This window comes from Callorhinchus milii, unplaced genomic scaffold (genome assembly GCF_018977255.1).
Source record: "Callorhinchus milii isolate IMCB2004 unplaced genomic scaffold, IMCB_Cmil_1.0 Scaffold1, whole genome shotgun sequence".
In the NCBI taxonomy this organism is placed as follows: Eukaryota; Metazoa; Chordata; class Chondrichthyes; order Chimaeriformes; family Callorhinchidae; genus Callorhinchus; species Callorhinchus milii.
This window is the reverse complement of record NW_024704742.1, coordinates 81,324,447-81,342,397: the sequence shown is the minus strand read 5'-3', so window position 1 is coordinate 81,342,397 and position 17,951 is coordinate 81,324,447. Positions and strand designations below refer to the sequence as shown.

Genomic DNA, 17,951 nt, shown 5'->3' with positions numbered 1-17,951 from the left:
GTGGTGTAATAATCCAAGGTTTGTTAAGTAATTCAAATATTTTAACTTATTCTTAACTTACACTCTTGCAATACAGTTCCTTCATCTCAATTGACTAGTTCACAAACTTAGCTTTTTGAAACCTATCTATATGACTTACTCAGTTAATCCTAGATCAATTACACAGTTTCCTCCTGGCTGGCTCACCAACTTATTTGAGATTCGGATGAAGACGTTACAAGATGTTCAGAGAAGTGAACATCTTCCCAGGAAAATATGGAATGTAATCAGAAGCTGACCTCAACCCATCCAGCAAAGCTAATTTTAACCCCTGCTAAGCTAGTTATTAAATCAAACAAACCTCATTAAAGGATTATGGAGTCCTGTAGCTCAGTGGTTAGAGCACTCGCCTTGCAAGCGAGACATCTGGGTTCAATTCCAGGCAGGGCAAAACCCTGGGAAACTTTCCTTACTCCACACGCCTACTAATAATCCCTCCAAAAACAACAACAAAAAAATTGGTTATTTTCAATCCACGACTGTTTGTGGGACACTGCTGTGCGCAATTGGCTGCCACATTTTGCCCACAAATATACAGTCAATTCACTTTACAGTATATTCTGTGAAGCGCTTTGAGATGTCTAGAAGACGTGAAAAGCGTTATATCAAATGCAAGAATGATTATTATATTATTCTTATTATGGGTAGGTTACATTCTAAATGTACATAAAGATTCATTAAAAGCCTTAAAACCATTAAACATCAGGAATATAATTTTACAGTGTGGCTCACAACTGCAAGCTCTCACCAGGTTGACTGAGGCAGCGCAGTGGATGACAGCAAGATGGGCTGGGCTGGAGGTATGAGTTACACCTCCAGGAGGTCAGATTAGGTAAGAGACAGTGTGGAGAGCATGAGCCATGTCTGGCAGCAAAACAGTTTAATTTTAGTGGTGCTGAAAAATGATTTTTGATGCATTTATTGATGAAATTGCATTTTCTGGATTTCTTATCACATATTGAGTTGGAGAAATGCTAAAGTATATGAAATAGAATCACTTAGTGGAATCAACATTTCAAAAAGTGGGTTATTGCTCTTTGTATTTTCTTAACATGATCAGTAACAGTCTGTGAAGAACACTTATTCTCAAAGATGAGTCTCATCAAAAACTCACTCAGATCTACCATGATCCAGGACAGATTGAATGCACTCCCAATAGTGTCCATTGAGCATGATTTGACATGTACACTAAGGTTTGATATGTAGTTGACATGTTTGCAACGATGAAGTCATGCAAAAAACTATTTGAAAAAGCTTTTCTTGCATATTTTGCGTTCACAGTTCAAAGGGTATATGCCCACTTAGACATAGAAATTTCCCAATGTTTGCAATCGAATGTAAACTCTCTCCCTTCAGGAATCCACTCTGTTTACCTAATAGGGCATAGACGGCAAGAGCCAAGGCTTGAGTCTCCAAAGTGTGTATGATGATACTGCTAGAGTTTAATCAGCTAAAACTATATAGTTTACCTTGAAAGCAATGTCTGTCAAGTTTCCAACAACTTGTCAACTGTTGATAGACACACCCAAACATGAATTTCAGATATTCCTTGAAGATATGTCTCAGTGACTCACATAATACTAATCCTTGCATTTAATATAGTGCCTTATCACATCTTCGAGACGTCTCAAAGCGCTTCACGGATTATACTGTAAAGTGAATTGACTATATGTTGTAGGCAAAATGCAGCAGCCAACTGCGCACAGCAATGTCCCACAAACAGTCACGGATTGCGTCACCAAATTATTTATTTATTTTGAAGGAATTATTACCGCCAGAAAAGTGATCTGCCAATCGACTAACAAGTGGGTTCCTACTTACTGCTAGGTAAACAGAGGCGTGTGGAGTGAGGAAAATTGCCCTGCCGGGAATCAAACCCCGGTCCTCTCGCTTGCGAGGCGAATGCTCTAATCACTGAGCTACAGGACTTATCTCTTTAAACCTCATGCTCCAATACTTCAACATTGAAAAAAATAAATCAAACCTTCTCAATTCATATCATTTTTTACATGACATGTTTAGAATTGGTAAAAACATATTAACAATTAAACATACTTTTTTTAAACAAAGTTGCTTTGAAAGATTTTTAAACAGGTTACTAAAGGAAAACTAATCAGTAAACTTTCCTACGCTCACAACAATCTAAGCCTTTTGATAAGAAAAAAATGCAGGTGCAGTATTTGAGAAACAGGTTGTGGTAGCTTTCATTGACAGAGAGACCTGAGGGCATGTTTTTGCTTGTGAACCTAAGGTTTGTTTACACAGGGATGACAAGGAAGCAGGAAGTGTGATTCGGTTAGAAAACTTCTGTAATGTAATTTTAGATGCCACATGGAAAAGTGATACTGACTAAAGTACCGCAAAATATGTCAGTGTTTTGCAGCAGTTCCCCAAACCTCCAGGTGGGAGGAGACTACCGGGTACTGGCTGATCATCTGACAGCCATTCTGAGCACATATCATTTTCACTGGTTGATGAATTGGTGATTAAGTGGACTTGTGAACTTTCCAGTTTCTCACTATGAGCTATGTTCTTTATGCACATGCACAGTGCTTTGAGCATGCCCAGGGCATGGGGGATGCTGGGAGTTGTAGTTCTGTGGGCAGTAACCAGACATTTAGTGTTGAGTTAGTTCTTCAAACTGGGCACGGTATGAGATCCCTTAAAACTGGATTTTCCAGTTTAAAACTGGACAGTTGGCAACACTATAACAAACCGGCATAAAGGCAGGATTTTAACAGACACGTGTGGATGAAGGCAAAAGATATTCCGTTCACACTAAGGTTTGCTTTAAAATGGCATTCAGGCTTGACTACGCTAATTCCTTGCTTGTCAGCCTTTCCAACTCTTCCTTCCACAAGCTGCAGCTTGTCCTTGCGTTCAAGGCCCTCCATGTAGTTGCTCCTTCACCTGCGGGTTACTCCAAGGATCCATCCGTCAACAAGACAGAAGCCATACTCTTTGGCTCCCACTGACATCTTCTGTCCCACGGTTCCGACCTCCTCAACCTACCGGACCTGTCCTTAAAATTCTCTGAACCCGAGCGCAATTTAGGCGTCAAATTCGATCCCCAGTTATCCTTCCTCCCCCACAGGTCCCTGACCAGCACCACTTTCTTCCATCTCTGCTACATTGACAATCCCTTACACCAAAAGCTGCCGAAACCCTTGTCCATGCCTTTGTCACCTCTCGGCTGGACTACTCTAACCTCCTCCTCGCCGGTCTCCTCTCCTCCACTATTCACAAAATCCAGGTCATTCAAAACTCCGCCTCCCGCATTCTCACCTGCACCAAACTCCATACCCCGATTACCCCAGTCCTTGCCAGACTCTACTGGCTCCCTGTCATAGAGCGGATCGACTTCAAGATCCTCACTCTAGTGTTTAAATTCCTCCATTCCTTGGCACCTCCCCATCTCTCTTACCTCCTCTGTCCCCACAGTAATACTTGCTGCCTCCTCTCTACTGGGTCCGGCCTCCTCCTCCCCACCCACGAATCCTCCGCTCCACCATCCGTGGTCGTGCCTTCAGCCATTACTCCCCGAAACTTTGGAACTCCCTCCCTCAACCCCTTCACCTCGCCCACTCCTTCCCCATCTTCAAGTCACGCCTGAAGAACTTCCTTTTCGATCACACCTATAGTCACTTTCCCCTCCACCTGGCTCAGCCTTGGGCTCCACCATTGTTAAGTGCTCTGAGATGCTGCCGGAGTGGAGGGCGCCATACAAGTGCAAGTTGTTGTTGTTTTTGTTCCTACCTTTGTGGCCTGCTGACTGACCCCCTTATCAACCTGTCCACTCCCTTCATTCAGCGGGCTCCAACCTGCTCCATGTCTCCCACCTGGCCCATCCTACCATTGGCAGGTGGGCCTTCATAGGATGCACTGTATAGTGTAGTGACGGTGTATTTTGTGGGATCATTTTGTGGGAGTGTATTTGAAGAATTATTAGGATGTTGAATGGATTACCACATTGAAGAGTTGTGAATTATTTCATTCAGAAGGGAAGGCTGACATTCAGTTCCTGGGGAAGGGGAGGCACTATATTTGGAGATTTATAATAATCCCTCCAAAACCCCCAAAAAATGATAAATTGGTCATTTTCAATCTACGACTGTTTGTGGGACATTGCTGTGCACAATTGGCTGCCGCGTTCGCCCACAAATATACAGTCAATTCACTTTACAGTGTGTTCTGTGAAGCGCTTTGGGACGTCCTCCCGACGTGAAAAGCGCTATATCAAATGCAAGGATTATTATTATTATTATTAGATGCCGTACATTGGGTGAGATGTTAAACCAAGGTACTTGTTCAGGTGGACTTCAAGGATCCCATGGCGCAATTGGAGAAGAGAAGGGAGTTTCTCTTTGTCCCCCTAGACAAAAAAAAATGGTGAGTTACTTTGTGGCTATTTGTGGCCCTTTGCTGTCGAAATAATATACACTTTGTAAGACCATGTCATGTTTTTATACTTATGTTATTATTGTGCTTTAAATTCAGATGGAAAACTCAGTAGCTCCAGTCATACAACAGTAGATATCCATTCAGATGGCCTGGGATCAATCCAATAACTCCTCAACTATAATTTAAACACAGAAGTCCCTATGACAACAGTGCTTGGAAAAAGCTTTTGTGCAGACAATGGTGGGTAAGATCACATTTAATTTTGCATCAGCTGGTTTGCCTCTGGGTTAGGGGGTTTCTGGTATTGGTGCCCCTCACCAAGACCTGAGCTTGGAACCTAGGCTGACACTCCTTTGCAGTTGTGAGCACAACCTCCATTGCAGTGTAGTGCCATCCTATGGATTTTAAAACACGAAGCTCTGTGCCGATAAGGAGCCATGGCCAGTTCAGGTCAAGATACCGACCTATTATTTTAATGATTTGTGTTTTTTTAATTTTCTTCGTAAAGTTTTCCTTACTGATTTCTGTTATTGCTCCAAGGAATGTTCTAAATGTGTAACAATATAAAAATGCGTGGGAGACTACCCCATAGGGGTCGAACCCGTCCTTATGGATGTCTCATTGTCCTATGTGAAGGGGTTATATGAATAAAAGTTGTTATCGTTGACTAAAGGCCATTCAGTTTGACATTAGCATGAGCTCTTTCATTAAACTCATCTACAGGCTTAGTAGAGATCAGTCTCAATGCTGTTGTAAAGCTGTCAGTGATTAACTAACTCTGTAACAGGTGGGTGCTTTAGTACAATGGCATTAATAATGAACGTGGAATTCATATAGTCTAAGATGACATTCCAATTCAGTGCAGGGCTACTTTATTGGCGATGCTGTCCTTCGAATGATATGTTAGACCAAGTCCTCTATTTGAAAAGAAATGTGAGTTTCTACTGGTGGTCTGTTTAGCCGTACTCCAAATAAAATTGGTCATTCACTTCCTGGCAGTTTGTGGGACATTTCTGTGCCCAAATTGGCTACTGTGTTCACCCACAAAATACACAGTAATACCACTTTGCAGAATAATAATAATCCTTGCATTTGATATAGCGCTTTTCACATCTTCTAGACGTCTCAAAGCACTTCACAGAATATACTGTAAAGTGAATTGACCGAATATTTGTGAGCAAAACGTGGCAGCCAATTGCGCACAGCAGTGTCTCACAAACAGTCGTGGATTGAAGTGACCAATTTATTATTGTTTCTTTCTTGAGAGATTATTATCAAGAGCGTGGAGTAAGGAAACTTGCCCAAGGTTTCGCCCTGCCGGGAATCGAACCGAGGTCTTCTGCTTGCAAGGCAAGTGCTCTAACCCTGAGCTACAGGACTCCACAATATATCCTTTGAGGTACTTTGGGACATGTCCTAACATGAAAGACGCAATATCAAATTTAAAGGATTATTTCTCCAAACAGAGAGAGACAACTGGTATGACTCAAACTAAAATGGAAGCGTCTCCTGAAACAACAGGACTTCCTCAGTGTTCTTGCACATTTAAGAGTGAAGTTGGGGTGTATTTTGGAGCTAAGGCTTTTGAAACACGATGTGTCAATGGAGGGAAATTATGAAATTAAACACATGAAAGGCTGGGTGGTTTGAACACATTTTTCTGCATTAGGCTTTGGGTGCACCTCTCGTATTCAACTCTGTGAAACAAAAGTGGAACCATTCCACACACGAGGACACAAAGATTGAATAAACACAATAGGGAAATATTAAGCAAAGCCAGTTTTTATTGCAACGTAGTCCTGCATAGTGATATATATCTCTGGTACTCCATTGGAGCTCTCCTTACAAAAATACCAAGCCAATATTCAATTTAAAATATATTTATAATTCCATAAAGTTTAGGCATTGTGTGGATAACTACATAATAAAAGTTCATAACACGAGTGCTAGAAAAACAAGGTTTCAATACTTTGGCGTTACCAACAAAAACCTTAACAGCTTCCAGCTATTCTGGTGGAGCAGTCATGTAATGAGTCATTGCAGGTTTGATCAAAAAGGAATTCCTACCTGACTGACTGAAGACTGAGATTTCTGTCAATGATTAATACCCAATATTAGAACATCTTACATTATCAAATACACCCTATTACACACTACAATAACATACGCCCTATATTATCACACTATATATTATCACATGTATCCTATAATACATCCTAAGCTATCACATATACTCCATATTGCAACACACTCTGCATTGTACCACTCTTCATTATACCCTTTATCACATATATACCATACACTATAACATATTCTAGATTATCCAGTACACCATAACACACCTGACACTACCACACACCCTATCATTACATATTCCCTATTTTATTATACACACTCTGCTTCTAACATGTTATCTCACTACACTGTCACACACATTACCAGACATGTCGTACATTATCATTCACAATTGTTCCTATTTCCTACCTGCTGCAATTGAACAATTCCTTAGAGTGGTTAGACAATTGTGTCAAAATGTATTTGTGCCCATGGTGAAATTTCTTTCTCCATTCCAAGACTGTGAACCATGAATTATTTGTAAGTAGGAGGTGGTGAAATTCTTCAACCACCAGATCTAAAGACTCGCTTTCCTTCAGTCACTGTAGATGACAAAGAGAAGAAACGTGCCATGGAAGCTGGACTCACCTCAGTTCTGACCATTTAGCTGAGAAAATATCAAGCCAAAGACGAGAGAAGCTTTTAGGGCAACACAACCCACAGTAAACAAACTGAAAACAAACCTTTTAGGTTTATCATGTGCCAAATCCTCAAAACTGAGCAGGAGCTGACGTAGGTTTAAAGTGGTCTTTAATATTCTATTCATTTTGCCTGGTGGCGTGAGTGCCTCACAGTAAACCAGGCATTTTTGTACTATTTATGCTTGCGCTAAGAGGGTGTAATATATTGCTATCCCTTTTTGCTTTGCTACCAATAAAACATTGGTGCTAATTTAACACCTAGCTTGACGAAAGACAATGATGCAACAATGTCTGCACAGTGTGGGAATACCAGGACTGAAAATTTTACAGAGTGCTGGCGTGACTGTAGTTAGCATCACAGGTTTGAAATTCATGGACTTAGCCTTACAATCATGAAAAAATTCAGATACTTCAGTCTTCACCTTGAGGTGCTAACACCTCACAAGTTGACTTAACTTGCTTTTCATGCCACCTTTTACAGACCGTAAATCTTTATAGGTGGGAAGGATAGTAGGTGGGCAGGGTTGTGAAGAAAGTTGGATGGATCCTTGGTCTCACAAATACTGCCATAGAATACAAAACCAAAATGGTGAGGCTTAACTTGTGCAAATTTTTAGTTAGACCGCAGTTAGAATATTGTGTCCTGTTTAGGTCACTCCATTTTAGGAAGGATTTCAGGGCCACAAAGAGGGTGCAGAAGAGATATATTAGGATAATAACAGGGATGAATGGTGTGACCAATGAGCAGAGACTAGGATCTGAACCTATTTTCATTGGAACACAGCAGGATGAGCCTGTTCCTCTCCCCCACTCCCAACACACTAAACACACACACACACACACAAAGACTATCACATACACACAATCACATGCATACACTCACACATAAACAGACCCTCACATGCACACAGTGATCATCACATACACCACCCCTCTTCTGCCACACAGTGACTGTCACACACACAGACACTCATACACACAGGCCCTATACACACAGTTACTGTCACACACACACAGACCCTCACAAACACACAAGTCATCACACTCATCCTCATATGCACATTGACTGTCACATAAACAGAGCATCACCCATATTGCAGGCTGTCATACACACACACACACCTAAAAAAAAAGACTGGTCCTTCAAAAAAGACATTAGGGAACGGTTCCTCTAATCCTTTTTAGCCCTTCAATGTTCTGGATCTTTAATATTCACCAACCTCCTATCTTTAAACATAAAACTGAAGTGAGGAGTTCTTCTGTTATGCACAGGGCATGAGTACACTACCCTTTACCTGAGCATGTCCATTTTCTAGGGCCTGAAATTCAACTTGGTTTAATTCTTTAGACCACCATCTAAAAATTTCAGATCTGCTCACAGAATTTTGGCAAAATCTTAAATTCAGTTATAACTTTGTATCTGTCCTTCTTCAGTTCATTTTAGAACTTGTAAAAGAAGGTTTCGAAATTTAGTTGAGTTTAAGAATTTTCCAAAATTCTGCAGGATATGAAATTTGACAACAATGGTCTTAAAACCAGATACCTTCAAATCTTAGTCTCCTAAATTTGAGTTTTTCTAGAATGCGAGATGGTTGTAATATTAACAATGCAGGATACAAAAGGTAAGTGCTGAGACCTGAAATACCTCTGTAATTACCTTCCACTTGAACAGCAAAATAATTCACTCTTGCTAACAGCAGGCTCTGAGGTTTGTGGTGAAAGAGCTTTAGATTACTCAACCGCCTCCAAATACTGTACATCAATCAGTCATCAGTCAGTCTGCAAACATTGCTAGAGTTAACTAAACCAACAAATAAGTGAATGGTGTGGTTGTAGGATATACACAGCCTAAACCTTAGTGACAAATGACATTGCAAGTGAGAAAAACATGACTGAAAACATAACACTGTACATGTGTTTACTCACAGGTACACAGCATATACTCAATGCATAATAATGAATACTACATACATATAATAAAAAAAAGTCAAATGTGTGATGGATTAATCCTCCCCCTCATCTTCATTTGCAAAATTAGCTCGGCTCTCAGTCCCATAAGGATCAATGCTACACCAAAATCGTTGGCTCATTAGATTATTGATGGATAACTTTTCATAAAGCAAATTGCATATCACACACACAAAAAATTAAACAACTAACCCCTGAAATGTCCTGCCAGGCTACAAACTACATTCTCTGATACCTTGAGGAATAATCTGGTCTACTGTAGTGAGGGCTTCAATATGCTTTGGTGGAGATGAAATGGGAGTAGTCAAGTCTGCTCCTTTTTCGCTTTGCAGCGTATATTCAAATACTCTACCTACAATTAGAATAGTACATGCATATGAGGTACTGAAAAGACTAGGAGCTGCATGACATGCAACCACAGCACTGGCACATCACCAGCCCACCCAGCTGGCCACAGCAAGACCCTTCAGATGGATATAAAATATTTGAGTTGTGCTGCCTTTTTAACAGAAGAAAATTAAAAGCTAAAAATGAGAAAACGCTTGTCAAATAAAACTAGCACAGCGTTCCCCCCTCCCTCCTCACTCCCTGCCACTTAACAATCGTCAATGTATTTTAAAAAAGCATAGGGATAAATACCACAATTCTTCTTAAGTGTCAAAATTATTACCCACTGAAAAAAATAACACTAGTTATTAGGAATCATGCAAATACCGTATCATGCTCACTTCAACTGTCCTTTTTTGTTCAATTGATTTAAAAAATTCAGTGCTTTTTAGGAAATATTTCTACATAGAGATCTGTGAGTCAGAGACTATGAACAACTGCTCATTCTAAGCTGTGGAAGGAGTTCCTTTTTTTTCTGCCATTTCCTATTGCTATGTTTGCCTCTCAGCATTGGCAGAGAGGCGGAAGTAACAATAGAAAATGATACCTGCACTGCACATGTGGGATGCAGATGACCCATTGTTGTGACAGACTGGGCTTTATCTGTTTATGCTTTTAAACAGTGCAGCACACTGATAGTTTGCCTTTAAGTTGGGCATGTTCAGAAAAAACCACAACTAAGGGTGTGACTTCACCAGGAAAGGGGGAAGGGGAGGGGGGGTAGGAAGGGAATCCATCGTCAACCGTACACAAGTTTAGTGAAGTGACGTGTAAAAGATATGTTTTGGCTATTTGGGCTGATTGTTGCCTAAGGCATGAATATTGTTCCACCTGTCCTGCTCACATTCCTCTTAACCTCCTAACCCTTCGAACAGACTCGCACTTCTGTTACACAGTCCCGTAGTGGTAAAAAGATTGTCCTGTTTTTCCTTGATTTTCAATATCGTGCCCATACTCATTGCAATAAATTAACAAAATACTGTTTCTCAATGGCGTGGATTTCAACTGTTATTTATGTTACCGATGTCTCTGCTGTGTAAATGACCGCAGCCAGACAGATCATGGATATGCACCAAAGAACAGTTAGGTCTATGAATAATTTGCAGTTAACAGGACAATGGATGTGCCAATAACTCAATGTACACACAGCACACCATGCAATCTTTGAAGATGAAGGCTGCATCAATGCGTCTCCCATTCCCAGCTTCATCCCAGGTGTAAGCAAGAACAATTATTTTCCAGAAAAAAAAGCATGACATTTTTGCAAGCTGCCTATGCCTGTGTACAGGGAAGTTAACACCACCAGCAGTGGTAGTGACCAGCAGTGCAGTGAAGCATAGCCTATGCAGATGGACCAAAAGGGGTGTTTGTAGTATTTATACACAAGCTATTGACTCTTCACAACTGCCAGTGACTGTCATGGAATTATTTTTGGGGGATATTTAATTTTTGCAGTATCTGTTTGAATATTAAGAAAATGCAGAAGCTTCTCTTCGTACATGGTCCGGTTATGTTCATAAAGATGGCTTCTACAGTTTCGTTTCCGCAGGAAGCACAGCTTGGCTTTGCATGAATAAATATGCTGCGTTTGATTGTCCTTTGAGCAAACTCCTTGACCTTTCCTGTGTTTCTGATTGCCTGGTGGAAGGATTACTGCTGATCTTCGTGGTTGGCGTAAATACCAGCTTCCCAGCGTAAAGCCATAGCGCTCTTCCGACGGGTTACCCGGGTAGCCTCGAGGACCTGCAAGTTGCAAGACTGAGAAGTCAGCGGACAGAATTCAACCATCAACAGACGTTAAACGTTGTTACCCTCCCTTTAGAGTGAACGCCTGTCAAGCTCACAGGTTACTTTGTTTATCTTATGGCTCCTCTTGAACATCCAGCTTTCAAAAAGATCCAGACCCTTGGATCCTACACTTTTAAATAATCCTGCCATGCTTCTTATCATTGTTTTCTGATATACTGAACTATATTCCTTTGAATGAATGGAACACTTCATGCATACAATGAAGATCAAAGAGATACAACAGAAATTCAAGCATTCAGTGAAGTGTCAATTCAGAACAACTCTGTAACTGTCTTAACATAGCCCTACTAACCCCACCCTCCATCCTAACTGCATACATACACACGGACACATGAATTAAATATTGGGTCTTCTAATTCTTACAATCCTTTGCTTCACTGCCTCTATGACCAATTGCCATATTCTTTCTAAATTTGGTAATTCGCACTTTAATGCTTTACAAACAATATGTTTTTCTTTCTCTCGCTCATTTTCTCACCCCCATTTCCCCCAAAGGTGTTTCACTCTTTTCTTTTTACATTGGGCACTGATCGCTCTCCAGTGCCCAATCATCACTCATGCCTTGACAGTGAATGTTGGCTGGCTGTTTGACTCAAGGTTTAACATGTCAATGAACAATGAACAGGAGCTTGAACCCTGGATAATTCTCTTCTCCCTACTTGAGACAATGGCAGGACCTCTTACGGTCACGTAGACTAAGATCATCTAACAGCGCAAGTGGGGAAGACAACAAAACGGATTGGCGGGTAGTGGATCTAACACAGTAATGAACGAGAAGGCCAGTGAGTGCGTGAAGAGATTTTGTCCATGCCAGTGATTGCCACAGCTCTGACTTCCACCTTGCTCAATAGTACAAACACTGGTTTGGCAAATCCCCAGCCGCATCAAAGTGTTTCTTATTCACTTCTGCTTCATTTCAAATTTGTCACCTCAGGGGTTGAAATAAAGGATCATTGTTTGTCACTTTGGGAAGGGATTAGGTGTGTAAATCAGGCAGACAGCATTACACAAACTAAAGATGGCACATTCTTTGTACTGGCTTATCGTAGGCTGGGTTGTAAAGTGGTACATGGCCACATGTTGAGATGTGATCTTGAGACATCCTCCTGCATCCTCTCTGAGCAGCTCTGTGGCATTAGGGGAACGTCAGAGACACAAACATTTATGTTAAATGGGGAAACTGAGCAAAGGAACAAAGTGGCATTGAATAAAAGTCGTTGAAAGAGCACATCAATCAGAGTTTGTTGAGGTCCAGTGTACGTAAATCATGAGAAAGAGGCCGCAATCTTGCTTTTTAAACAGTGGTTCATATGAATGGAGCACATGGGGTATTACTGTAATCTGGCAGTAATTATCAAGCTACCAACTCTAAGGTGAGTTACCCTGCAGTTCAGATAATAATAACAATTCAGGCTCCACTTCGCTCTAACAATGTATCTGAGATCCAGCCTCAGTACAGAGCAGCACTTTGCCCCATAACTGGGCTTATGGGACTCTCTAGTGGTCATATATTGCATTACATTGTGTTTGGAGTCCTGTAGCTCAGTGGTTAGAGCACTCGCTTTGCAAGTGAGAGACCTGAGTTCAATTCCAGGCAGAGGGCGAAATCTTGGGCAAGTTTCCTTACTCCACACAGAGCCTAATAATAATCCCTCCAAAACCCCAAAAAATGATAAATTGGTCATTTTCAATCTACGACTGTTTGTGGGACATTGCTGTGTGCAATTGGCTGCCGCGTTTGCCCACAAATATACAGTCAATTCACTTTACAGTGTGTTCTGTGAAGCGCTTTGGGACATCCTCCCGACGTGAAAAGTGCTATATCAAAAATGCAAGGATTATTATTATTAATGTTAATCTAACAATGTGAGTTTCAAACAAAAGCTCGTAATTTGTGGTGATAATGAACGTTGGGATTAAATTATTAAATACTGAAAATGACACCCCCCTCCATGTTTTCCACCAATTTGTGTGCTTGACCGCCCCCTGTGGGCAATGTTTGCGAAAGGTCCAGTGCTGGGGAGAGAACATGCTTCACAGATGTGAGATCATTGGGAGAATCGGATCAAACTAATGAACGGAAAAAAACAGAATTAATTGCTATCAACATCTCCATTATTGTAGCATGCGACTACCACGATGGTAGAAGATCCTCATCCTCACCTACAAGGCCATTCACGGCCTTGCTCCCTCCTACCTCTCCGACCTACTATCCCTCTACTTAACTGCCCGTACCCTCCGTTCCTCTGGCTCCGGTCTGCTCCACATCCCCCGCCCTAACCTCAAGGTCTCAAGACCTTTCTCTTCAACCGTGCCTTCAACTCCCCTCTCAACTCTCTACCCCCTCCTCGCTCCCTCCCTTCCCTCCTCTCACCCTGACCATTTCCCCCCTGCTCGGGTCCCGACCCAACTGTCCAGCGCCTTGGGACGTCCTCCCGACGTGAAAGGCGCTCTATAAATGCAATCTTGTTGTTGTCGTAGAGGGTGAACTAGATGGACCTTGGTCTTTTTCGCCCAGCAATTCCTATGTGGCAAGCTCCCTTGTGATCGTGACTGAATGAACAGTGAGTGACATAATGTCAGTCTCTCTGCTTCCATGTAAATTTACAGCACAGAAATTTGTGTTCCAATGCTGCAGTTGAAGGAGTGCTACTGAACCTGCTGAAAGCCATCACTTTACCACATGGAGACTGGAGCAAACACATTCATTGTCACGGTAAATCTGAATATGAACAGTCAGATCGCTCGGTGTCTCCGCTCCATCAGGAACAGAATCAGCTGTCGTAGCAGCTCCTGACCACGGCTGCTGCCTGGCTACCAAAGAAACACATGCTGACAGTGAAACCAATTGGACATCAACACAGAACACTCAGAATATCTACCCTGGGAATGACATGGGCTATTTCATGCTGGTCACCGTTTCACTTTGCAATTTTAGTTTGCTTGCTCTCTCATTTAGTGCATGAGGTATTAGCAATGACAAGAGTATGGGAGTCACAGGAGTACACTTAGAATAACCCACTTACAACAGCCCAATGAGGACCTCTAACTTTGTTCCTTGTGAAACACGTTGCTCCAGGGTTATTCTCATCTCCTTCAGCCTGGGTGAAATGATTCTTTTGTTAATAGCACGTAAATCAGGAAGCACAGGGTGGAGTGGAGGAGGGGGTAAGTATGTCAGCCTACGAGTACCGCCGGGTGATGCGGTGGTCCGGCAGGGTTGATTACTTGGTCACACATTTGGGTACCAGGCAGTACCACCAGGAATGGCTGGAATCAATGAGTGAGTTAAAAGAAGAAGCATGAGAGAGAGAGAGAGAGAGAGAGAGAGAGAGAGAGGTGGTGCAACCATTACAGAGGCTTGTAGTTAATTCATGAGGAAAAAAGGAATTGATTATTGGGTCAACTAATCAGAATTTGAGTCATTGCCCCTTTCAAACTCACTTTCCTGGGTTTCTCCTTCCGTGCGGATTACTCCACCTGTATGTACCACGTAAAACAGGGGGACATTACAATGGCAGAAAAGCATCGGAAAAATCTTCCTTAATTTATTCACTGAAGAACATGTATGTTCAGCGATACTACTGCATAGAAAAAATTATTTTCACTAGACCTCCTTTGATGACCTGACAAACTATGAGATGATAACTAACTTACCTGCAGCCAGGAAGCACAAGATAATTTAGGTCAGGATGCTAATATTGCTCTTATTTCCTCAGTCAGATTTTTGCACGTTTCCCCTTTTTGGGTGCTCAACGCAGCACTTTTTGCTTCCATTTCCTCACTGACAATTTGGTTCCGTTGTTCTGGAGCAGGCTTGTCCAATGCATCACATGTGGCAAATTGTAATCCAGATGTGGCAAAATTACATTTTTATTAGTAATTTAAAAATGAGTGTGAGTGATAGACACCGTTGCTGGGCATGCAATATCAATACTAATATTCGTATGGCGTGTACATGTGTATTTGACCTTTTTGTGAGTTTGTTCAGTGGCTAAAATGGTGTTGCTTCTGGCTAGTCAGCAATTTGTATTGGACAACACTGCTCGAGAGATGCTTAACTGTCCACGAGGCAACTCTTGCCAAAGAATTTTGATAATCGTTGCACCTCTCCAAAAGCATGAGAACATCGCAAGCTCATAGCGAGAGCTGAAACAGTTGAAAGTAGTTTGGCAGGACCCTGCCAGAGACAGAGTGATTCCAAACCTCTCTTGCTGCTGTAGAGTGGCTGCTCACTAGGATTAGACCGTAATCCACGTGCCCACTGCTGTGCTTTTGGTTATTCATTGGTAATATTTCACATGGATTATCCCACTCGTGTTGGTAAGTAAATAGGTTAATGTCCTGAGAGCTGTTTTCCGCATGGCCTGCCACGCTGAAGCTGACCAGGGTGTGCTTCAAGTCAACAAAAGGGGTCTATCATGCGCTGCAAGGAACCTTACCGCCCTCTGGCCTCAATATCAATTTCAACAATTTCAAATCATAATAGCTTACCTTCCACCCCCCACCCCTCTTCTGTGACCATTACCACATCACCTGGGTCCCAGACACACCTTTTCTCTCTCTGGTCTGCCTGTTTTGTTGAAATCTCCCCCTTTGTTTTGCATCATTAACACCTCTTTAACCCTGTCTTCTACCTTATTTTTTCCTTTGTCTTCCTTGCCCTGCCTCCCCCCTCTCTGTTAGTCCTTAAAAGCCTCTCCCTCCCAACATGCTCCAGTTCTGACGAAGGGTTGTGGACCCGAAACATTGACTCACTTTCCTTTCTCCATAGATGCTGCCTGACCTGCTGAGTCTTCCCAGTAACTTTTGTTTTCGTTTCTATCATGCGCCTGTTGGCTAACTTTTTTCTGTGCTTATGTAAAGAAACTCCTTTGAGTCTGAATGGAAATGATTGCTGATATAAGTTGGCTACACTAAAATGTCATACCTGAGCGAGTGGCATCAGTGTGATATTCCTGGTTCACCAGGTGACAGTGGTGGAGTCCGGATCTGACCGACTCTCTGCTGGTTCCACCTAGTCTCCTGGACCGACATGTACCTCGAGATCAGTGTCAGTGGACCAGTTTCAGAGCATGATCAGGTCTACAATGCTTTATCTGCCTGCGTTACTTGTAACACTATTTTAATTCCCAACACTATCACCTGCGACACTATCAGCATAAATATTCCCTGTTCCTTACATTGGGTTGATCCCGTTTCTCCCGCCGTTTAACCTTCTCCATCTCAAAGTCCTCCATCAGTGTCTCCATCAGCCCCCTCGAGCGGGTCTGTCCTGAACCATCCAGCTCTTGAGGTGTGGGATCTGGTTGGGGTGATGTTACCGGGGCTTCTGTAGTGGGCGAGGGTGGGCTGGATTTAAGCTTCTCGATTTTACCTGCAAAGAGAAGAGCTTAATCATTAAGCATAGCCTTTTCCTTGGGTGTTTAACCACACTTAACACAAGGGCAAGAGATTACAGGAATGTCTTGCTGAATGTTAACCCAACACCAACGGGGCCACAAATAGCACATGTTCAGATGTGGTATTTGTGGCCCCGTTGGTGTTGGGTTAATATTTTCAGATCATGCCAAACTATGGAAAACAATAATTGAGTATTTGTATGTGAGAGAAAGATATGTGTGTGCGTGGGAGGGAGAGAGAGAGAGCAGAGTGAGGCAGAGTGTGTGAGAGAGGGATAGAGCTAGAGAGGGAATAGTATGAGAGAGGCACAATGTGTGTGTGTGAGAGAGAGAACATTTTGAGAGAAAGGGCTAGAGATTGAAAGAGAGTGGGCAGGTGTATGTGAGGGAGCAAGACGGGTCAGAATGTGAGCAAAATGGGGGCAAAGTGTGAGAGGGGGGCAGTCAACAACAACAACAAGATTCCATTTATAGAGCGCCTTTCACGTCGGGAGGACGTCCCAAGGCGCTGTACAGTTGGGTCAGGACCCGAGCAGGGGGGAAATGCTCAGAGTGAGGGGAGGGAAGGGAGGGAGCGAGGAGGGGGGTAGAGAGTCGAGAGGGGAGCTGAAGGCACGGTCAAAGAGAAAGGTCTTGAGACCGGCCTTGAAGGAGGAAAGGGAGGAGGCGGCGAAGGCACTGGGGGATAGAGTTCCAGAGCCTCGGGGCTGAGAGGCTGAAGGCCCGGCCACCGATGGTAGGGCGGTTGGGGCGGGGGATGTGGAGCAGACCGGAGCCAGAGGAAGGGAGGGTAGGTAGGGGGATAGTAGGTCAGAGAGGTAGGAGGGAGCAAGGCCGTGAATGGCCTTGTAGGTGAGGATGAGGATCTTGAATCAGTCAGAGATTCTCGAGTCAGAGAGAGAGAGGGCCATAGTGTTAGAGAAAGGAGCAAGTGTGAGAGGTGGGCACAGTGAGAGAGAAAGCACAGTATGACAGAGGGGTACAGTGTAAATAAAAGGAGATAGTGTGTGTGAAAGAAAGGTGGAATGTGATAGAGAGTGGGAGAGAGACAGTGAGGGGGGGGGTTGTCAAAGTGTGACAGACACAGAAAGAATGCCTGGTACAGTGTGTTACTACAGAAATAGTAGTGTGTTAAACTCCTGATGGAACATATTTTTAGTTAGAGCTATTTGTGTATTGTGTGGAGTCC

General features: G+C 42.6%; 1 protein-coding gene across 4 annotated transcripts in view; it reads right to left on the bottom strand.

The window, feature by feature from the left end:
• Positions 1-8,187: 8,187 nt before the first annotated feature.
• Positions 8,188-17,951, bottom strand: part of LOC103177720 (A-kinase anchor protein 2) — a 99,706-nt gene continuing 89,942 nt past the window's right edge. For all 4 annotated transcript variants that reach the window (XM_007892032.2, XM_007892028.2, XM_007892030.2 and 1 more), the window contains 2 exons: positions 16,544-16,737; positions 8,188-11,294 (listed from right to left, as the gene is read on the bottom strand). In XM_007892032.2, coding sequence (XP_007890223.2) covers positions 11,202-11,294; positions 16,544-16,737 — 287 coding nt within the window. In that variant the 3' untranslated portion in view covers positions 8,188-11,201. The remainder of the gene's footprint in view (positions 11,295-16,543; positions 16,738-17,951) is intronic.